The sequence below is a fragment of the Maniola jurtina genome, chromosome 9 (genome assembly GCF_905333055.1).
Source record: "Maniola jurtina chromosome 9, ilManJurt1.1, whole genome shotgun sequence".
Taxonomy (NCBI): Eukaryota; Metazoa; Arthropoda; class Insecta; order Lepidoptera; family Nymphalidae; genus Maniola; species Maniola jurtina.
The window spans coordinates 1,259,299-1,282,807 of record NC_060037.1 but is presented as its reverse complement, the minus strand read 5'-3'; the positions used below and the strand labels follow the sequence as shown (position 1 = coordinate 1,282,807).

The 23,509-nt window shown below is 42.4% G+C and overlaps 2 protein-coding genes across 3 annotated transcripts; one reads left to right on the top strand and one right to left on the bottom strand.

Annotated features, from left to right (window-relative positions):
• Nucleotides 1-10,577: 10,577 nt before the first annotated feature.
• LOC123868570 (disks large-associated protein 5-like) lies at nt 10,578-18,686 on the bottom strand. 2 transcript variants are annotated; one of them, XM_045911130.1, is made up of 10 exons: nt 18,556-18,686; nt 18,362-18,462; nt 16,237-17,359; nt 15,990-16,135; nt 14,720-14,878; nt 13,888-14,068; nt 12,975-13,174; nt 12,340-12,411; nt 11,252-11,998; nt 10,578-11,122 (listed from the first exon to the last, which is right to left on the bottom strand). In XM_045911130.1, the coding sequence occupies exons 1-10, from the start codon at nt 18,557-18,559 to the stop codon at nt 10,877-10,879; spliced, it is 2,979 nt and encodes a 992-aa protein (XP_045767086.1). In that variant the 5' UTR covers nt 18,560-18,686; the 3' UTR covers nt 10,578-10,876. The 2 variants fall into 2 exon arrangements, with proteins under 2 accessions (XP_045767086.1, XP_045767088.1); XM_045911132.1 differs by having other exon boundaries at nt 10,578-11,998; nt 18,556-18,574.
• Nucleotides 18,687-19,945: 1,259 nt separating this feature from the next.
• LOC123868571 (diphosphoinositol polyphosphate phosphohydrolase 2) lies at nt 19,946-22,970 on the top strand. Its single transcript, XM_045911133.1, has 3 exons — nt 19,946-20,371; nt 20,456-20,611; nt 22,354-22,970. The coding sequence occupies exons 1-3, from the start codon at nt 20,273-20,275 to the stop codon at nt 22,570-22,572; spliced, it is 474 nt and encodes a 157-aa protein (XP_045767089.1). The 5' UTR covers nt 19,946-20,272; the 3' UTR covers nt 22,573-22,970.
• The last annotated feature ends 539 nt before the right edge of the window (nt 22,971-23,509 follow it).

Below are 23,509 nucleotides of genomic sequence, written 5' to 3'. Positions count from 1 at the left end.
GTAAATATTAATTTACAAAGTTAATCAGGCTCAAGGATTTACATGGAAATCTTCGAACCCGCGTAACTTTAAAACTAAATATTTCAAAAATCTGGCATTTGAAATCAGATCATCGTGAAATATTACGTAATATCGACTGCACTTATACCTAACCCTAAATTCATAATTATCTGATTATAGTTTACATCAATGACTGATTGCAAATATAAAAAAAAGTTCAAATACCGCAGCGTCACGTTTCAAGACAGTTACCTAGCTTATTAAATAGAAGGCTAGAACAAAAATTATACAAATATGCGCACTAGCGAGTCTTCACCTACATTGGTAGGAAAGCGTAGGTATATATGTAAGTATTATCTCTAGGTAGGTTACCTATTTAGCTGAAGGAAACAAGTTTTTTCCTTTATCCTGTATAATTATTAAAATAAAGGCATCGGTGCCAGTTCTCACTCGATATCCAGTAATAATAACTGTCCCACTGAATGGTAATAGGTACCTACCGATAATTCGATATCAGTTTTTTCGTTCAATCGCAGGCCGTGCCAACTCGTGTGATAAGACGCCGCCGGCGAGTGGACTGCTGCCCTACATAGCACGGAGCCAAATGGCCGGCCCTACATGGACATAGCGTCTCCTCTAGAAGGAGGATCAAATATTACAATCTATGGAGGGAATCGTCAACATGATCAACCCATTTGCCAGCCGACTACTGAGGTATCCTCTCAGAATGAGAAGGGCTTAGGCCGTAGTCCGCCAAACTGGCCAAGTGCAGATTAGCCGACTTCACAGTTCACACACCTAGAGCGTTATGGAAAACTTTCAGGTAGACAGGTTTCCTCACGATGTTTTCCTGATTATTGTAACCTACGCGATATTTTTATACATGAAGTCTAAAACATTGCATCCCTTTTTTTGGACAGTCGTGTTAAAATGGGATGCTCAAGACCGAGCAAAGTAGGCGGTAAAATGCAGGCAAGCGGCCCCCAGGCCACAACTAGGTGGGACAACGCTAAGTCGAAAGCAGGAGGAGGAAAAATATAGAACAGTAAAGATTAAACTATATCCATGTAGGAATTTGGGCTGAAGCCAATCCTGGCTTAAAAGGCTCTTTGCATATTGTCCCACTGGTACAGATGATAACATTATATACGAGAATGTTTGAACGGAACGGAAAAGCCTAACTTTCTCAATTGGCAAGTTTGTTTTTGTTCCTAAATTGGTCTGGCTTGGTACGTTATTATTTCAGTAAGGGCTATTAAGTGTACTGAATCGTAGTTGGCTAGTTGTGAGCTGCGGAATATACTTACTGTAAAGCCGAGTGCTAAGTCTATGCAACTTTTTCATTAGAATAAATTCTGCCCTAATTCAAGTAGAGGCACTTAAACCAGGGACCAAACAAACGATATGACCAAATTATTATGCACTAGAGGATGCCCGAGACTTCATCCGCGTGGATTTAGTTTTTAAAGATCCCGTGGAAACTATTTAATTTTCCGGGATAAAAAGTTGCCTATGTCAATCACAGGGACGCAAGCTACCTCGGTACCAAATTTCATACAAATCGGTTTAGCGGATGGGCCGTGGGAACTCTTTGATTTTCTGGGATAAAAAGTAGCCTATGTCCGTCCCCGGGATATAAGCTAACCCTGTACCAAATTACTACGTAGGCCACTTTCGGGTCGCTCCTTCGTCCCGCACTTACCGCGCGATTGCTCTGTTTAGACCGCTTCGACGCACCACTCTATGTAATACGATATCCTTACTCTATGCAAACAAAATGATGTGGCAACTGACAACTACCCATTTCAGTCACCTGTGAAGCCCTTCTCTACCTGTAGCACAGCAAAATGAGAGACGCAGTGTAATATAATTTCGACGGATGAAATGACGCGCGGCCGCAGCGTGGGTGTAGAGCGGCAGTCGCACGATTTTAGGGTTCCGTACCTCAAAAGGAAAAACGGAACCCTTATAGGATCACTTTGATGTCTGTCCATCCATCGTGTCTGTCAAGAAAACCTATAGGGTACTTCCCGTGGATCTAGAATCATGAAATTTGGAAGGTTGGTAGGTCTTATAGCACAAGTAAAGGAATAAATCCGTAAGCCGTGAATTTGTGGTCACATCATTAAAAAAAATTAAAATGTGTTTAAATTTCCAAAGTAAGATAACTATACCAAGAGGGGTATCATATGAAAGGGCTTTACCTGTACATTCTAAAACAGATTTTTATTTATTTTTATGTATAATAGTTTTTGATTTATCGTGCAAAATGTTGGAAAAAATACCCGAGGAAGGAACCCTCGGTGCGCGAGTCTGACTCGCACTTAGCCGGATTTTATTTTATATTCGGAACTTACAAAGCAGCCCAGGGACTTCGTCTGTGGTGGCGTTTGCTGGCGCGCGTGTTGTGACTTTTGGAGTTTTTTTTTTTTTTTTTGTTAAAACTGACTGGAAAGCGCTCTAAAGGGGTGCCGTGCGTACTGCGTATGTCGGCGAGCGCCGGCACAGACGGGGTCCATACTTGTATAGTTTCCCTAACTTGTTACAAATAGGTATGTAACTACAAACTTGAAATTGGCTAATCTTTGTAAAGCCAGACGAAAGAGAGAAATAAAAAGATTAAGGATAAACAATAAAACACTTAATTACATAATAATATTTATGTTTATTTCTACATATTCTTAATACCATCACACGCACAAATACAAAGTAGGCGGAGACATTAGATAAATTATTTCTTTTTTATAAAACTTATCGAATTACATGATTCACTAAATGAAATAATTATAATTTAAAAAAAAAAGTAGGTACTAATTATTATTTGGAATTTGAACTTAATTATTTTTCTTCTGTCGAATGTGAAATTGATTAATATCACAATTATATTAAAGTGCTGTTTCACGACTGCCGGATAAACTTTATCTAACGAATAAATTTGACATTTTGACAGATCCCCAATACACAAATTGTCAACGTCTTTGTTAGATAAAGTTTATTTGGCGATTGTGACAGGCCCTTAGTGCCGATTTCAGCAACGTCGAGTGACATTTAACCGAGGAATAGATTGGGCGTAATGACAGTTTCGTATTAGTGGTAATCGTTAGTGGTAAAAAATTATTTTGACGATTCAAAAGCACTTGTAAAAGTTTATTTGAATAAAAATCTATTCTATTCTTCTATTTGACAACTGAAAAATCGACCCTAAATATTATATTGTGACTAGCTGATGCCCGCAGCTTCGCCCGCGTGGATTGGTCAGATCCCCTGCAGCATCAGGATTGAGGAGTTGGACTCCAAATTTTTTATGAAACAATATCGCAACGCTCCTCTATCGATTAAAAAAGAAATGACGCAAATCGGTTCAAAAATCTCGGAGATTTCAGTGCACATACGTAGAAAAACACAACTCCCTTTTTGAAAGTCGGTTAAAAAAGTAGCCTATGTTACTCCCTGGTCAATTCTCTACTTGTCTGTGAAAATCCCGTCAAAATCGGTTCAGCCGTTCCCAAGATTAGCCTTTTCAAACAGACAGACAAAAATTTAAAAAACGTGTGATTCAGTTATAGTATCGTTCAAATAACCATATGACCTTAATATGCGGTAGTTATTTCGAAATTACAGACAGACACTCCAATTTTATTTATTAGTATAGATTAACCAAGTTTGTACATTGTACCTACTATGTATTATGCAAATTAGATCTAACCCGCACGAACATTACCTACGTAGTAAAAGTTAATATAGTAAAATAACAAGACCTTATTTAATCTGTCATGTCTCTTAAATAATGACTAAATATTTTCATTTTTGTTTCAATATGTTTGATGTGGAAATAAGTAAATATATGTTTACAACCATAGCAGATAATGAAAGATTTTGAGAATTGGATCCATTTTGCAAACTACGTCCATTTGCAAAATTAAGTAATGTCAAGAAACTTAAGGAAAATAAGATGTTATACCCTACATCAGAAAATTACAAGCTAAAATGTCAATAGTATAAAAACAAAGAAAACCTATTTTTTAAACTAGCAGCGAGGAAATAAAGAAAAATAATAACTAAGCAAAAAAGATAACTCAAAGTTCTTACACACACAATTTATAAAATGTATTAAAAATTTAAAATGTAACTGAAAACTTATTTAATTATTATCTAAGCTACTAAGATGTGAATATGGAAGTCACTTATGCATCACGGGTCGGACGCTTAGAGCGGACACGCACTCATCACTTCCGAGATATTCTCACGGATGACGGAAGTCTTATCCAGTGCGTAAGCTACACACTACTGGACAATAAAACTTGTAGTTGCAGCTCTGGGAAATCACCTTGCACTGCGTAGATACTTGCAGCTACAAGTATATAATGCATAAAATATGAAAGCGAACTCGCCATGTTTGCTCTATGTAGAAAGAAAAAAGTAAAATAATAAAAACGTTCATTTCTTAAATAGTGTAAAAAAAAAGTTGTGCCATTACATCTAGAATTAGTTACGCCGGCGCTTCTTACACTTGAGCATTAAAAAGCCTCAAGCAGAAGTTTCTATGTGTCAATTGTCATGTCAAAAGTATGATTTACCCTTAGGGCCGGCGCACATATGGCGGAGCGCAGAGCAGAGCATTTTTCACAGTCAAAATATTATCGACATTGTCCTCATTGAAATAATATCTAAAATCAATTGTCCATTCGTGCGGATACTCGCGCATCCGCGCGCAGTCTCGCGCGTGCTCGCGTATTCTCTGGTAGAAATTCGCGTAATGTGTCACGCGATTAGAAAACTTCGCGGGCATGCTCTGCGCTGCGCTCCGCCATATATGCGCCGGCCCTTAGATTAAGGACTACGACCATTGGCGAAGTGCATTGTGCTGATGTGGCACTAAAAAGCCATAGAGCAAAATAAGAAGATGGATTAAAATAGTACTTTTGACATGACAGTTGACATAGCGCGTGCGTTCTCAAAATGTATGCACTTTAGTCAATTTTTGCAAGTTGCTAAAACTTGCAGATTGACTTTAACATGACAGTGACAGCTGACTTCTGCAAGTTTTACCGCTAGTGGACACTTAGCTTTAAGCGTCGAAACGCCAACATTAACGATAATAATATGATAACTACTAAACTTAGCTTTATACACTTTGACATACAGTCGAAATTGGTATGCCTCAAAACAAGACAATTATAACAAAGTAAATAACGCTTAGTTTGGCTTGTTATCAAGAAAAACGCAGCGCCTCGGCTCTACCGGTGTGCGTCGCGCCTAACAAGCATGCCTCTATATGACTATACTAAGTAATTACACAGGAAATCTTTCTGTTCTTACAGACCCGCTGTCGCCTTCGTGGTGAACGGACGCGTCTCGCATTGCTCCGCTAGGAAAATTATTTTCCAACGGTTTTTCTCAAGTTTTCCCCAATTTTTCTGTGTATATAGTCAGATTACTGTGTGGTGCTTATTTTGTGACAGTGCTGTTGTGATTTTCGGAGTGGAACACGTTTGGTGACCCCCTTTTCCGCGGCATTGGTGGTCGAGCTCCAGGAATCTCCTGGGAGCTCCCACGGGACAGGACCCACTTTTTCTTTGTGATTTCACTGTGTCTCGTCTATTTATAGAACGATCTAGTTATTAGTGCTTAGTTTTAAGTCCTAGACTAGTTTCATAACCTCAAAGTAGCGTGCACGTGGTGGCACGTGGCTTAGAGGTTATCTTGTGCATTGACACTTTGTGCGTGCGCATGCGCCGGTACAACGACATCTAGCGGAGTACCCCAGAACTGCTACGGCATAGACTTTGACAATAGACATAGACATTGACATTGACCTTGACATTGGCTTCCGTCACTGTCAGCGTCACGTGACAGCTGCCACTTGTCACATTTTATCTTTTTCGTGACTACCCGCATCTGTCACTTTTATTTTTATTAAATTTCCACTTACCCTCGTTTTGTGAAATTATCGATCTACCCTCATCAACCATTTTATTGAAATACCCGCATGATGTCGGACGACGAAGAGTCAGCAGCTTCGCCCTTTGCCCCGCGGTCTTCGCTAGTGCGAACGCCGCCATCGGGCCTGGCGCCGCCCCGTGCGAGGCTGCCTCGTGACGACGAGCAGGACCCCTTACTTACGCCGCCGGTGCCTGCTAGGCAGCAACAGGATGAGCAGCACCATCAAGCTAGAGTTGGACCTTCGGCAGCCCATAAGCGCCAACTTACATCACCGGAGGAGCGGCGCCCTGTGGAGGTGGTACGCATGTGTCGGCCCATCTCGTCGCCACCCGCCCCGCCTGCCTCAGCCGCAGCCGCCACCGCTTCTCGTGGACCCCCACCACCGGCACCGAGGATACCGCAGACAAGCAGCCGCCCCGATACTCCCGACGCATCGCATGACGCACATCAAGCGGACTCACTATCAGGAGCTTCCAAAACAGAGCTGCTTGACCGGGTGCACCAGGATCTGGAGGCTGTTATGACAGCCGTGACAGCGCCCCCGTCGCGACTGAATAAGGATGCCACGCACGCCATATCGGCGGGTTGCCGGGACATCCTGGCAGTGGTTGCAGCCCTCACGCTGAGACTCAGTGAGTCAAAAAATCGAACTCAGCGAAGCCAATCTGCGAGCTGCAAAACTGGAGCAGGAAGTTCTACGAGCAAGAACGTCGCAGCCACGATCGGCTGAGCCCGCTCCCCCCCTGGATCAGCGACGATTAGTTATGCATCGGCGCTTCGTACATCGAGGAAAGCGGATCCTATCCCGATTCCGGCAGCACAGGGCCCTGTACTCGCATTTTACCCCGCATCGGAGCACGCCGCCGCCTTCAAATCAGCTTAGGACACGCAAGCGGAACTAAAGAAAACCATCAAGCCAGCAGAAATTATGGTGCAGGTCGATCGCGTGCGTTGACGGCGAAGGAGACATGGAGCAGATATACTTAACCCTGCAGGACCAAAATTTTAGAGGATCGGAGTGGACCCTGGAACGCCTGCGCAGTCAGAGCAAGCTGGCCTTCAAGAAGATGGGGAGGGGAACCACCACCGTAGTCCTGGAATGCTCCCCCGCGCTGCGTGAGGCCCTGCTGGCGAAAGAGAAGGTCTACATCGGCTGGCAGGTGATTGAAGTTGTGGACTTCCTGTCTGTAACCTGCTGCAGGAAATGCCACACGTATGGGCACCCGGAGAAATACTGCAGAGCCTCGGAGGTGTTCTGCGGGAGGTGCGGCGCCTCTGGTCATCGACGGGAGGACTGTTCCGCTGCTGTGGAGTGCTACGCCACGTGCAAGCGTTTCAACAAGGCGGACGCCATGACCCACACCACCGCTGCCGCCGCCTGCCCAGCCCGCCAGTACGCAGAGGCACGCTCCGTCTCCAATACGAACTATGGCCAGTAGACCCCTACGAATTGGACGGTTAAAACTCGGCGGGTCGGCGCTGGCCACCAGGAAGCTGCCCGCGCTGGCCAAGGAGCTGCGTCTCGATTGTATTCTTTTGCAAGAACACTACTCGCAGGCGCAGCAGGAGGGGCCAGTCTTCTTGGAGTTTGGCGCCTCTCCGAAGGCGGCGGTGTACATCGTCCGACAAGACCTGCGGGTGGTGACGCTTCACCATCTTTCCACGGCGCACTGTGCGACCGTCTGCGTGAGTGCTGGGAGGGGGGAGGACCTCTATCTCGTGTCCGCCTACTTCCAGTACTCCGAGGACGTCGAGCCGCACCTCTTGCAGCTGGAACGGGTTCACGAGAGTCTTCGGGGGAAAAAGGTGATCATTGGAGCAGACTGCAATGCCCACTCACCCATGTGGCACAGCGAGCCCCGCTACTACACCGGACGCGGGGCTGCAGCGGAGCGCCGACGGCAGCACGTGGAAGACTTTATTACTGGCAGAGATCTTGTCCTTCACAACCAGGAGGGCTAGCCGAGCATATTCTCAGGCCCCAACGGGGAATCTAATATTGACATCACGCTGGGGACAAGGAGTGCTGCCGTCTCGAACTGGATCGTCCATGATGGACTCAGCTCTAGTGACCACCGGCTCATCACCTTCTCCGTTGGTGGCGGCCGAATGCCTCAGACCACTGGGTGCGCCGAGTCTGACCGAGGGGAGCCGCCGAGATTTCGGGGGACCGGTGTGGATTGGGCCCGTTTTCGCAGCACCGTCAGCGAACGGATGGGGAACCTGGACGTGAGGAAGCCGGCGTCTGTGCTCGCTAGGGACTTTACTGATGCAATCGTGCGCTCTGCGTACGATTGCCTGGGAACTGCCCGAAGGCGCAAGGACGTCGGCTACGAATGGTGGAATGATAAGCTGGACGCCATGCGCAAGAAGGTTGCACGCCTTCGCCGCGCGTGGCAGAGTAAAAGGAGCGAAGGAGGCGAGCGAGAGGAGAGTGCGAGGGCCGAGTTCCGTGCGGAGCGCCGGAAATACCGGAAGCTGATGGAGGAGACGCAGAACGAGTACAACGTCCGTGAGGCGGAGACCGGTGATACTGACCCATGGGGCCAAGCTTACCGGATCGCCAATGGCAGATTCCGCCCACCTGCTAACGTTCTTAGTGGCGTGAAGTACCTCGAGGGTTATGCGGAGAGTGTCGACCAGGCTGCGGACGGCCTGTTGGGAGCGCTCTGTCCCGATGACGATTTGTCGAAGGACACGGCCTACCACGGGCAATTCCGGGTCGCGGCGACTCTCATTCCGTCGACCTGTTCTGCGCCTCCTCCCGGCCCGGAGGAATTGCTAGGGATAGTCAGGCGACTGCCGAACACCGCGCCGGGTCTCGACGGGATTACTGCGCGGATGGTGAAGCAAGTGTGGTCGGCGGCATCGGTAGAGTTCCACTCGGTGTTCGCAAAGTGTGTGGAAGAGGGTGTGTTTCCAGACGTATGGAAAGAGGGCCGAATCGTTGTCATGCCCAAGTCCAACGGCAAACCACTCACGGATCCGAAGGCCTACCGACCGATTACGCTCCTTCCGATCCTTGGTAAAATATTGGAACGCGTCTTATTGAAATGCGCCTCCCAGATCTCGGGAGAGATCTCTGACTGCCAGCATGGATTCACCCCGGGGAGGTCGACCGTCACGGCGCTGCAAACTATGCTCAAAACTGCTACTGAATCTGATTTCAAGTATGTACTGGCACTATTCTTGGACATCTCCGGAGCCTTCGATAACGCTTGGTGGCCAATGATTTTGCTCAAGGTTAAGCAGCGTGGATGCCCGCAGAACATTTTCCGCCTGCTGTGGAGCTACTTCGTCAACAGGCGAGTCGGGTTATTCGTGGGTAGCCGGGTGCGATGGAAGACTTCGACCATGGGGTGTCCGCAGGGGTCGGTGCTGGGCCCCGCGCTATGGAACGTCCTTCTCGATGACTTGCTTCGATTGCCGCTACCGGGTGGGGTTAAAGTTATTGCGTACGCGGACGACGTCACGGTTTTGATCGAAGCTAACAGCCGCCGGGCGATCGAGGTCGCCGCTGCCAACACCATCAGGCAGCTTGAGGACTGGGGCTGTCGGAATCGGCTGGCGTTTGCCCCCGTTAAGTCGCAAATGGTTGCGCAAGCTCGGGCTGCGGCCTCCAGTGATCAAGCTAGGTGGCTGCTCGGTCACTCGGCATTACGATCGATGGAAGTCGCTCCTTCGCGCCGCATGCGAGGTCGATCGGTGAGCGGGCGGCTAAATGCTTCGGAAAGATGTCGCGCGTGTCGATCGCTTCCTGGGGCATTCTGCCCCAGAAAGGGGAGAGTGACCGATAGGGACAAGGAGATAAAAGAGAAAATAATTGTAGGGAGTCAAGAAGGCGCCCCGGGAAAGACAAGTACCGAACGGGCACCCTCCCGCGTTTCGGCCCATATAACCGCGAGGTTGGTGGGGCCATGGGTGGTTGGCGGGTTGTTCTTACAGACCAGATTCCCGCTGTCGCCTTTGTGGTGAACGGACGCGTCTCGCATAGCTCCGCTAGGAAAATTTTTTTCTAACGGTTTTTCCCAAGTTTTCCCCTACCTAGTAACAATAACGAACATTAACATTTGTTTAATTGCAAGATAGGCTTGCGCTTGACGACAATCATTATACTAAATTAAGGTTGATACTTGATAGAGATTTAGTTAGGTTATTATGGATCTGGCATAATCACAAGGTGATCTAAAGAACCCTTTAAAACGCAAAATAAACAAGTGTAAATTAAAAATTTATAACACCCCCGACGATCCAAAGTATCTGAGTTTTCCAAAACATCATTTTCAAATAAATAATTATGTATTTAGGCAACGTCCATCTTGACAGCTTGACATTTGTCAATTGACATAATATTATGAACCTAACGGATATCTAACCTTCTTTTCTACAAGAAAACTAGAAAAGAGCTGATAACTCTTAAACGGCTGAACCAATTTTTTTAGATTATAGCTAAGAACACTCTCGATCAAGCCACCTTTCAAACAAAAAAAACTAAATTAAAATCGGTTCATTCGTTTAGGCGCTACGATGCCACAGACAGATACACAGATACACAGATACACACGTCAAACTTATAACACCCCTCTTTTTGGGTCGGGGGTTAAAAAAGTAACAATTAATATCAATTAGATGACTAAGATCCCTACCCGTTTGAGAAAACAGCTAGCAATTCTCAAACGATTGAACAGATTATCACCAAACATAGGTAGGAACCATCTTGATTAAACACACTTTCGAATGAAAGAAACCGCATTCAAATTGGTCCATCCGTTTGAATGCTACGGTGGCTCTGATAGACATGTACATACACAGACACACAAGTTAAACTAATAACATCCTTATGTTTTCGTATTGGGTTACAAGGCAATAACATTGTGAGTTAATATTAATTAAGGAGGACGCATTTCAGTTCAGGTTCTCACAATAAACACTCTCAAACTTGTCTTCTAGACCTAGGCCTTAATGGAGTAACATCTAACTTCTCTTCGTTAGCTTCTAGCAACATCTTCCTCCTTCTAGAAGACTGGACGTTTTCAAAGTTCTCAGTGACCGGCGTTTGTCTGGTCTTCCTTCTATTTCTGGTCATGACTGGAGTGATATCTTCCATAGCATCTTGTCTATCTGACTTAGGTGTAGGTGTGCGTAGAGCTAAATTGGAAGGGTTGTAATGTATGTTCTCTTTCTCCTCTCCAAGAGTACCTGTATCTGTTGTTACTGAGTTTTCTTCAGCGCTTGGTGTACTTTCCTTCTTTTTCCTAGGCGTCCTAGATAATGAACGTCTATTTTTTTTCTCTTCTCCAAGTGTTACTGTATTTGCTGCCAACAAGTTTCCTTCAGCGTTTGGTGAACTCTTTCTTGTTCGTCTAGACAAACGTCTGTTTTGCCTCTCTTCTCCAAGCGTTTCTGTATTTGTTGTCATCAAGTTTTCTTCAGCGTTTGGTGAATTCTCCTTCTTTTTCCTAGACGAGCGTCGGTTTTTTTTCTCTTGTCGTTCTTCTGTGATTATTGTCACCAAATTCTCTTCAGCAGCGTTTGGTAAAGTCTCCCTCGTTCTCCTAGACGAGCGTCTGTTTTCTTTTACTTCTTTAAGTTTTTCTGCATTTGTTACCACCAAATTATCTGTGTTATGTAAACTCTTCCTTGTTTTCCTAGAAGAATGTCTATTTTTACTCTCTTCAAATTGTTCTGTATCTGTAGTTGCTGAGTTATCTTCAGGATTTGGTACACTCTCGGATATTTGTAAGTTATCGAAGTTCTGGATCTGGATCTGTAGCTTTGAAGGGGTTACAGATTCTTGAGAATCGTGTGAATCGTCCAAATTCTGTAAATTGGCAGGGCTTGAGTCAGATGAAGTGTCCAGATCGCGTAGCTTCTCAACCGCAGATATCTGCCCCTTGTCACTGGTTGGACTGGAATCGCTGGCCGTGTCTGAACTCAACAGTTTGAATGACAATATCTTGCTGGGGACTTTGGTGGAAGTATTAATGTTGGATTTTAGTATACTCTTTCCCGGTGTCAAGCCTAAGTTTATGGGTGTTGGGGCGATAGAATTTGCCTGAAAAAGTGAAGAAAGTTCATGTCAAAATAGTACCATTTGTACACTGTTTGACTGTCAAATTCTGAATATGTAAGATAATGTTATGTTATGGTGATGATTAATTACCTAAGCTTAAAACTAAAGCTACGAGGGTTACTAACGCGCCCTGGTCTCCAGAAGAATGTACCTGAGTGGCCCTTATTTGGTAACTGGATGAGTGACCAACTTTGGAAGTCTGCATTAGTAAGTACTTTTTGGCTCCTATGTGCACATTTAAGCCCAACCCAGTTATTATATCACAAAAATCTCATAATAACCGTAAACCTTAGTCGATTCGTATTTATTTGTGGTCACTCTACCTTGTAAGGTGTTCCATTCTCAGTTTCTACATTTTTCCCCAAGGATGAGGCACGCAGCATAGCGTATGAACTCTGTGAAGAGAAAATAAAATAAACATAAATAAAAACAACAGTGTAAAAAAAATATGAAGAAACCGACTTACCTAAGAGTTCTCAATAATGTGCTCATATGTACATGAAGCGGCATAGAAATGAATCGAATCTTTCGAAAAGAACAACCGCCAAGTTTCTAACTGGTTTTTTTTAGAAGGAAAGGCATTCTGAATCAATGGTTTATTCGAACAAATCTTTCTATTTCAATAATGTCTGCCAATCTGCACTTGGCCAGCATCGTTGACGTGGGCAAAAACATTTTCATACTTTCATACTGAGAGCCGTGCTCAGTAATTAGTTTAGTTTGGGAGTTGCTCCGGCGGGGGAGTTGTGGAGTTGAATGGGAGCGGCGGGGGAAACGCGGAGCGGTGGCTCACTTGGTATATTACCTCCTTGACTGAATGAAGCCTTCTTGCCCACACTGGAGAGTATGCTTTGCAGCAGGCTGGGCTTACGGAGCGGAGTGGCAGCGGTGCGGGAGTTGCGGAGCAGAGTGGCAGCGGCGAGAGCGACGCGGAGCAATGGCTCGCTTGGTATATTACCTTATTGGCTGAAGCCTTCTTGGCTTCACTGGAGAGTACGCTCTGCAGCAGGCTGGGCTTGCTGCGCGGAGTGGCCGCGGCAGGGGAGTTGCGGAGCGGGGTAGCAGCGCCGGGGGATTTGACTGGCGACTGCACGTGGAAAAACCCCGCATCGAATGTCTTCGTATTTTCCATGTTGGCTTGTTTAGCTTTCCTAGCCGCTGAAAACAAAATCGAGCCTTTTATATTTCACATGGACCCAAATGATACCTGCTAGTCATATCAACAACTTTTTATCAAACTTCAAAACGCTTGCTGCAAGGGAGCTTGTATGAAATACATAGATACCTACATAGACGACGACATAAGCATTTCACATAAATTGGCGTATTTTTTTTTTAATGTAGATTCCACCAATCAGATTAGTGAAATTGAAGAGGCATAATAACTGCTGGTTTTTTGATGCAACTTACGCTGCGCGATCGAATGGCTGTGACATCTCATAGTAATGATTGTGAATAGGTACGATTAGCTAAATACAGGAAGCTGGGATAGCCTAGTGGTTAGGACATCTGCCTCCTAATCCGAGTTCGCGGGTTCGATCCCGGGCACGCACATAATATGTGTGAATTATGTGTGTTTTAAGTAATTAAATTTCACTTGTTTTAACTGTGAAGGAAAACATCGATAGAGAGAGTTCTCCATAATGATCTCAAAGGTGTGAAGTCTGCCACTCCGCACTTGGCCAGCATGGTAGACTATTTTGTGACCTTCTTTTGTAATTTCTGTTTTATAATCTGTCTTATGTGTTTTGTGGTGCCACAAAGTATATACATACATAATATATTATGGCCAAAACCCTTCTCATTCTGAGAGGAAACCCCTGCTCTGTAGTGAACCGGCGACGGGTTGATCGTGATGATGAGTTAGTTACCCGCAATGATGTCCTTTAGCCGGTTGCTGGACGCCTGCCGTGCGCGCGCCGGTGGCTTCGGCTGCGGCGGCTTGGGCGGCGGCTTGGCGGCGCGCGCGGCGCCCGGCGGCGGCTGCTCGCTCACCCAGCCGCGGGCGCGCGACTGCTCCAGCTTGTTAAAGCGGATGTCTACGTTTTCTACCTGTAACGAGATAAAATTCTATCGAAACCCGTCCAATGCGAGTCGGACTCGCACACGAAGGGTTCTGTACCACAGATATTTGTGCTTTTTTTTTTTTTTTGATTGCATGGCGGCTATTTTGAAAACTGACTAATGATTCATAAATGTCTTGTCTTCTTAGAAAGGGCTTTTTGATTTTACCGCAGACAGGTAAAAAGATTTATCAAAATTTTCAAAAGTGGACGTCATTTTAAAATCCTTTACTGGCATTTCATCACCAGCACCTAGAAAATGGCACCCAAATCGATTTATCCCCTCAAAAATGTTAAATTGTGTAGCCTGCCCCACTGGCTCGTCAGTACCTACAGGAACACCATGTCCCAGAAGCCCTGCAGGTCGGCGCGCGTGACGAGCGCCTGGCCGGGCTCGGGCTTCTCGCAGCGCCGCAGCAGGGACGCAAACTGCTGCAGCTTCTGCGACATCAGCAGCCGCGCCTGCCCCACTGGCTCGTCAGTACCTACAGGAACACCATGTCCCAGAAGCCCTGCAGGTCGGCGCGCGTGACGAGCGCCTGGCCGGGCTCGGGCTTCTCGCAGCGCCGCAGCAGGGACGCAAACTGCTGCAGCTTCTGCGACATCAGCAGCCGCGCCTGCCCCACTGGCTCGTCAGTACCTGCAGGAACACCATGTCCCAGAAGCCCTGCAGGTCGGCGCGCGTGACGAGCGCCTGGCCGGGCTCGGGCTTCTCGCAGCGCCGCAGCAGGGACGCAAACTGCTGCAGCTTCTGCGACATCAGCAGCCGCGCCTGCCCCACCGCCGACAACACAGCTTCCTGGCCACACACAACTCCAGGTTCAAACAGAGAATAGAATCTAATAATGTATTACCAAGATACATAGTTTTAACAATAAGCAATAACAGTGATCACACTTCACACTATATCACACTAATATTATAAAGGCGAAAGTTTGTGTATATGTTTGTTAATCCTTCACGCAAAAACTACTGGACAGATTTGGTTGAAATTTGGAATGGAGTTGGATAATATGCAGGATTGGCACATAGGCTACGTTTTATCCCGGAAAATCCAAGGGTTCCCACGGGATTGCGGAAGACCTAAATCCACATGGACGAAGTCGCGGCATGATCTAGTCGAAAATATTAATTTTCGTTAATAAAATTATTTAAGCAATGGTATGTTATGTATGGTAATCTATACATATAATAAAATTGTAGAAAAGTGGTGTCTGTACAATGGAAATATATATAAAAAAAGTAGCAGGGGTTGTTATTATATTGATGCCGAACCCAAAATTGTAATTAAATTTTTTTTGTCTGTTTGTCTGTGTGTTTGTGCACGCTAATATCAGAAACGGCTTATTCGATTTAGATACGGTTTTCACTAATATATTGTAATAAGCTTCACTTAACATTTAGTGTTTATTTCATGTCAATCGGTTCATAAATAAAAAAGTTATGTCAATTTAAAGAATCACAGCGAACATTTTTAACGTACATGCTGCCCGAAAAGTCACTATTCCACGCGAACGAAGTCGCGGGCACAGCTAGTTTATAATACATTTTAAAGATTTCACTGTTTTTTATCTATTCGAAACGCGCGAAACTGTAGCCGCTATGATGAATTCCAACTAGGGAGCCTCCCTGAAAAATAATTTAATTGAATTCCTAATTCAATGTTTGGTTTTGGGTCTTCATTCTACACCTAATATCAAAATTTCAGGTGTAAACTCATTTCATCTAGTGGCTAGAGATCTGTGACTCGCGTACAGACAGACAGACAGATGGACAGAGTGATACTAATAGGGCTCTCTTTTTACCCTTTGGGTATTTCCATACCCTAAAAAGAGTTAAATACTCTATTCCATGTGGAGTTCATGAAACAGATTCTATTCAAGTTCAATTCCTGACTCATGTTCACTAACCTGGATCTCATCTGGCAGTGTCATGTTCTGTTCCAGAATCTTGTCCCATACTTCACACATTTCTGTCATTCTTTTGATCTCAGAGTCTAGTTGTCTTTGGAAGTATTCCACGCTCATATCACATACATTATCTTCATCCAGTAATCCTGGAATTAAAAATGACGCCATAGACATTAGAATACACCAAAGACGCATTGCAACAGTCAACCTTAAATAAGACATATTAAAAAAAATAGTATTAAAATACCTTCATCTATCTTTTTCTTCATCTCCTTTCTTGTGTTATCCTTTCCTCGAGACAAGCAAACACGAGGACTAATCTGTTCCACCTCCTCAGTAACTTCAGGTGTCATTGGTACATCAACTAAAGCCTTGGGTGAGCGCAACTTTTCTTCTGAACTTGACTCGCTTTTAGGAACAGGATTCTTTGGTGTGAAGGTTATGAAGTCTTGTATTGTACCATTTTGTTTCTTTGGTGTAGCTTTCGGAATGGATATTTCTGGAGTATGTGAAGGTTTTTCATCAATATCAGTGTCCATACTGGTTGAACCAGATATATCGACAAGCTTTTCATTATTCTTGGATGCAATGTTACTAGAATTACCTTTCTTTGTAGTATTATCTGATTTTCTTCCTTTTCTTGGAGTTTTTTGTGGAGTTGTAAATTTAAATGCAACTGTTTCCTTACTATAAGTATCACCGTCGCTTGAAGAGCTGGCTGTGGAGCTAGAGATCAGTTTGGATTTAGTTTTTGATGGTAATGGTTGTTTTGCTAGTTTTTTCTTTGGTACAAGCTTTTTCTGAGCTTTTGAATGGTTTTGATTCTGCTTAATTTCAGTCACCTCATTCAATTTTGTTCGACTTCTTAAATTTCTTGGTTCTTGTTTTGAGGCATCATTTGCATTTTTCACATTACTGCTTTGGTTATGTGGGTCAAATCTTCTCTGTTCAAATGTAGATAAGGTTGGCATTTCAAGATCTTTTAGTGTCGGATTGAAAACTGCATTTTGTGGTGCAAATGTATATACTTTCGGCTTCTCTTTTTTATTGGTTATGTTAACCCTCGCCGCCTGTGACCTGGTCACTCTCCCTGATGTGCTGGGCAGAGGCCATGAAATAGGAGGTGGAGGTTCAAATGTCATCGTCTTTGCTACTCCCACCACAAATGGCTTTTTCTTATGAGCCAACGCCTCAGCCTTCTTCTTTTCTTTTGCTTCTTTCCATTTTAGTAACTGCAACCTCCTTTGTTCTGTTTTGTTCAGTGGCTCTCGTACTGGAGACTTGCATTCGGGTAAATTTCTAAAATTATCAAAATTTGTAAACCTGGTTCTTCTTTTCTCCTTTATGTTAGTCTCTAGCCGTTTTTGTATCTGTCAACAGCATCAATTACATAAACCATCTGCATACTTTAGCATCAAACTTGTGAGTTGGTATTGTATTATGACTGACTCAACCCTTTTTAACATTAGCATTTCTTAATAGGTGACATTTTAGAACAAAATTGAATGCAAAATCTTAAACTAGACCCATGAGGTTAAGGTGCACGAGACGGGTCTGCCTGCAAAATTCAAATTTAATTTGGTTTTTCGCAATTTATAAACTAATACGACAAAGTAGGCTTATGGCATTTTAATTGCGCCAATTATAGTATCATCCTCACAGGTTTCTATAAAAATCTTTACCTGCAAGGGTCCAGTTTAAGAAATTAGTTATAGTATGGACTAATTTGTTAGTAACTCATGTCAAACTCATTACATTGAATAAGATTTTTAAATAAACCTGTAAGGATGATAATGCCATTGGCGCAATTAACGTGCCAGGAGCCTACTTTGTTGTATTAGTTTACAGATTACGAAAAACCAAATAAAATTTGAACTTCGTGTAGTAGATATAGATTACAAGTGTAAATTAAAAATTTATAACACCCCCGTCAAAGTATCTGAGTGTTCCAAAACATCATTTTCAAATAAATAATTATGTATCAAGGCAACTTCCATCTTGACAGCTAGTCCTTTATCAATTGACATAATAATATTATGAACCTAACAGTCTGTTACAAAGTTACAAGAAAACTAGAAAAGAGCTGATAACTTTTAAACGGCTGAACCAATTTTCTTGGATTAAAGCTAAGAACACTCTCGATCAATCCACCCTTCAAATAAAAAAAACTAAAATAAAATCGGTTCATTCGTTTAGGCGCTACGATGCCACAGACAGATACACAGATACACACGTCAAACTTATAACACCCCTCTTTTTGGGTTGGGGGTTAAAAACAGTTTTTCAGCTTCACAGGGGTCAGGGATCAATGGTAGTTGCCATTTAGGTACACTCAATAGTTTGATATTCTTTGAAAAGATTTTATACATTACCCCTCCAGCTATGCTTGTAAAGTGCGTCGGTTTCACTTTATGTTTGTTCTCATAAGTTTGCATCCGCAGCAGAGCGGTGAAGTTGAAGTTCTTTTCTGAATCTGAAAATTGTTTTAGGTAGTATTTCATAATTCCACACCGACATTTAATTCGAAGTATTCTTAAGATTAAAATGTGCAAGTAATATTTCTTACCCATTTGCTTGGACCTGAAATAAAGAAAAGGAAAAAGAAAGTACAAAACAATAACTAACAAACTACTAGCAAAATAGACGACACCAAATCAAATTCCAAAATTCAAATTGTCTTAACGTCACAGATTTTAACCGTCAGGCGTCATTGTCTATGGTCATGGTATACCACAGACAAATTTTTCTATTGCATTTTTTTTAACTGGTTTCACAGCTCTGGATTATAACCTTTTTGAACCTTTTTCTTTTAAAAAGAATATATAGTCCATTTTCTGATGACGATTATAGCTTTCATTCGATATATTAAACAATGATTTATAGATAGTAACTAGGTCATAATACGTCAATGATATCAAATCAAAAATATCAAATCAAAAATCATGATAAATGTCAAATCAATGGGATTATAGGATTATACATTATACATAAAACTTGATCACAAACTGTTGTATAGCCAGGTCCGGAGCCAGATGGGAGCCAGGCTACTAGGTCTGTGCCAGTCGATGCCAACATGATGCCAGGCTATAGGTAGTTCATTAATCTATGATGATAATAATATTTTCTTTAATCTGTGATTTCCAGCTTCCGGCTGTCAGCTGATAATAGACGTCGTAATTTGCTGTAATTTGTAGAGGTGTAAAAGTAACGAAAACGAGCGTACCCGTATGCATTCGTTACTATAACAATTAGGACTCGTTACTTTCGTATCGTTACTCGTTACTTTTGATACCACGTAAGATGAACGAATCGAGTCGTATTGCGTACGACAGTATGATGTCGCGGCGTCCGCATCGCAACATTCGTAATTTGTAGAAAACATACTTAGGTCTACATTACATACAAAGCTGCGTAAGGTGCATTTTCTCACTTTTCCGTATTTTGAACCAGACGTGTGTTTAAGTTATTCTCAATTTAGTTTGATTTAATAAGTGTAGAACTACAAGTGAACTGTTGACGGAATCTACTAAAATATTTAAAAAAAAATACCTTGAGCTTGAGCTTATGTTAAATATCTATACTAATAAATAAAATTAGAGTGTCTATCTACAATTTCAAAATAACTGTCTCATTATTAAGCTCATATGGTTATTTGAACGATACTATAACAGAATCGTACGTTTTTTAAATTTTAACAATAAACTAAACAAACATCGGTTATTGTAGCGTACGTTTTTAAATTCACCGAATGAGCGCGCCTGCGCGTAAAACATACGGTTAGCAAACATTTCAATACACGTATCTACGGTACTTGCGTGAACCGAAACAGTGTAGGAACGGCCATACGACGAAAAGTGCGAGTAACGAGATGCATTTGTGAGTAACGATTCGGTACTCGGTACTAGATGGCGCACCCGTTACTCAGTAACGAATACATACGGTTCGCTACAGCTCTAGTAATTTGCTTTCCAAAGCTTAATTTCGATTTTCCCAGAGAAAACGTCAGGCACCATTCAACATGGGCTTGAAATACGCAATCAAAAGCTAGTTATAGCTGAAATATTGCTCTAATTGTAGTGTTATTGTTACTTTAGTTTCATTTTGTATGTACATTGTGTAACTCTTAAATTAATTGAAAATGGAAACGTTTTTCTTAGGATACCTCGGTTATGGCGTTTGTTGATCACTAAATAATTTCGTTCGGTTGATAGTTTTCTTTCCATTTGATGTCTGCTTTTCGTTTTTAATCGTATCTTTTGTTCGTGTTTACGTGTTACTTGAAAATGGTGAAGGAAAAGCCCAATTCTATACGGATTTATGACGATGAGGGATTCAGGCGCCGTGCGGCTTGTATATGCGTGCGCTCGGACGCCGAAACGGAGGTTAGTCCATATAGCATATTATTTGTACTTGTTTTTAGTATTTAAATGTGTTTTGGTGGATGTTACAACATGTTTCGTGCGTAGGTGTTGCTAGTGACGTCCTCCAGGCGGCCGGATAACTGGATCGTGCCCGGCGGCGGCGTGGAGCCTGAGGAGGAGCCCTCGGTCACCGCGATGAGGGAGGTGCTAGAGGAAGCCGGCGTCATCGGCAAGCTGGGGAGATGCCTTGGAGTGTTTGAGGTGAGGATATGAGTTAACCTGTTATTGTGATGAAACACAGCATGATGACCTAGAATAACATGGTGATGAAATCTATAGACTGCAATTCTTGCTTAATTATTATTAGGCTGCTGGCTTTGTAATGTGGAATTTCTAAATATTCTTTGTGGGAGTGTACATTGTAGAGAGAATCTACATAAATGCTGTATGTTGATGTTTCAGTAGTAGAAGGTTGAGTAGAAGAATTAGAACCAAAACTGATTTACAACCTCAGTCTGCCTTAGAAACATGGTAGCTAAATAAAAAGAGCAGATTTTCCAGCATTTAAGGAATTTTCAAATTGTAAGCTTAATATTGAGAAAATAAATTGAATTTTTAAAAGTTGCCATTCTATGAGCACTATTAACATTAGCCTATTGGTGATGCGAGCATGAAGTTTTTACCCATCCCAAAATCGCCCAATACACCTTATGAAGTTTTACTTCAAAATTATTTAGGGGTGCAAAGGTCATATTTCTTAATTGCTGTAATATTGTACACTTCTAGAAGCTTCATAATAGTGTAATTATTAAATCAATGCCCTAAATAGGGTAATATGAAATTGATTACTATTTCATTACATGACTGTATACAAGTGTAAATTAAAAATTTATAACACCCCCGACGATTCAAAGTATCTGAGTTTTCAAAACATCTATTTCAAATAAGTAATTATGTATTTAGGCAACGTCCATCTTGACAGCTTGACATTTGCACGGTAATGGTATATATTACCGTGACATTTGTCTATTGACATAATATTATGAACCTAACGGTTATCTAACCTTCTTTTCTACAAGAAAACTAGAAAAGAGCTGATAACTCTTAAACGGCTGAACCAATTTTTTTAGATTATAGCTAAGAACACTCTCGATCAAGCCACCTTTCAAACAAAAAAAACTAAATTAAAATCGGTTCATTCGTTTAGGCGCTACGATGCCACAGACAGATACACAGATACACAGATACACAGAAACACAGATACACAGATACACAGATACACAGACACACAGATACACAGATACACACGTCAAAATTATAACACCCCTCTTTTTGGGTCGGGGGTTAATAAATGAAATATGTTAATATCAAGAGATTTATTAAGTAGTGCAGATAGAAAAAACTGAATTTCTAAAAAAGATGGATCTGAGAAACAAGATTATGGATGTAATGGTTGGGTATGTGTGATGGCACAGATAATAATCTTTAATCTCTACAAACACAAAGTTAGAAAATTTAACAATGTGGTAAAGGTAACATTGGCAGTTCCTCTGGTGCTGCAAATGTTCATGGGCAGCGGTAAACACTTCAAATGGGGTGACCCGCTGACAAAAACTTGCTGATGAAGTGAGGAAACTAATTGTAGTGCTGTTGCAATCTTTGTAATTGGTTTTTGTAGGTGTTGATTTTAATCCACTTATCAACTTAAGTTAATTACTAAGTGTCTTTAAGCAATTGCCTTAGCATTCTAGTGTTTTATTTCTAGTGTTTAATTGAAAGGTGTGGTTGATTGAAAAACATTTTTTTTTTTCAAATCTCTTTATTTCTTTAATTAGCTTATGCTCGCCACTTTATCTGCGCGGACTACCGAAATTTTAATTTTATAAAATCAAATTTTATCATAATAGCTATCTGTCTTACAGCTCGATCCGTCCAGTTGTTTAAACTGTGCGTTAATAGATAGTCACCTTTGCTTTTTATATATTTAGATTTTTGTATTCTAGAACCGTGAGCACAAACACCGCACGGAAGTTTACGTGATGACGGTGACGCAGGAGCTGGCGGAGTGGGAGGACTCGCGGCTGATGGGGCGCAAGCGCCAGTGGTTCAGCATCGAGGACGCCCTCGCTCAGCTCGCGCTGCACAAGCCCGTGCAGCGCCACTACCTGCAACAGCTGCAGCGGTCCAAGCAGAAGCCCGATACTGACGACCCCGGCAGCTAAGCGTTGTCACACTGCAGTTTGTTTCAGATAACAATTAGCTTTTGACATGTTTGGCGTACCAAGTGTTATTGTCTGCATTGGGTTGATACTACAAGAAATTATATACAATCAAAACCATACCTTTTCTAATCATTTAAAATGCATAATTTTTTAGGGAATCAACCAGTTAAAATTGTTTCAAAAATCATGATGTATTGGTTATAATGACCCAGATTCAAGTCCCAGCTATTTGTAGTGTGAAAAAGTAACACTGATTGTTACAACTAAATATTTATTGGCTTTTACGACCTAATAATTGTGGTCCCTTTGTTGTAACCACATACAGTTAAAACCACAACAACATTTACAGTGACACATCAGTTATAATGACAAACAAAACTAGTCCCAGCTATTTTTAACCCCCGACCCAAAAAGAGGGGTGTTATAAGTTTGACGAGTGTATCTGTGTATCTGTCTGTGGCATCGTAGCGCCTAAACGAATGAACCGATTTTAATTTAGTTTTTTTTTGTTTGAAAGGTGGCTTGATCGAGAGTGTTCTTAGCTATAATCCAAAAAAATTGGTTCTGCCGTTTAAGAGTTATCAGCTCTTTTCTAGTTTTCTTGTAGAAAAGAAGGTTACATAACCGTTAGGTTCATAATACTATGTCAATTGACAAATGTCAAGCTGTCAAGATGGACGTTGCCTAGATATACATAATTATTTATTTGAAAATGATTTGTCGGGGGTGTTGAAAATTTTTAATTTACACTTGTTAAAAAAAGATAACACCGATTGTTAACTAATCGGCGTTTATGACTTAATAATAGTGATCCTTTGGATGTTGTGAGAATATTAAGATTTGACTGTAATGAATAGTGTCCTGACCAATTCTCAGGTTACAGCTGTTATGGCTCATACACCCTTACTTTTACAACCCTACAATAATGGTTTGTTGT

Coding starts and splice junctions, on each gene's coding strand:
- LOC123868570 (XM_045911132.1), bottom strand. Junction 16,136..16,236: donor GAAGAAAAAGATAGATGAAG/GTATTTTAATAC, acceptor TTTTAATTCCAG/GATTACTGGATGAAGATAAT. Junction 14,069..14,719: donor GGGACATGGTGTTCCTGCAG/GTACTGACGAGC, acceptor ATCTCGTTACAG/GTAGAAAACGTAGACATCCG.
- LOC123868571 (XM_045911133.1), top strand. CDS start 20,273: ATGGTGAAGGAAAAGCCCAATTCTATACGGATTTATGACGATGAGGGA. Junction 20,372..20,455: donor GCTCGGACGCCGAAACGGAG/GTTAGTCCATAT, acceptor TTTCGTGCGTAG/GTGTTGCTAGTGACGTCCTC. Junction 20,612..22,353: donor GATGCCTTGGAGTGTTTGAG/GTGAGGATATGA, acceptor TTTGTATTCTAG/AACCGTGAGCACAAACACCG.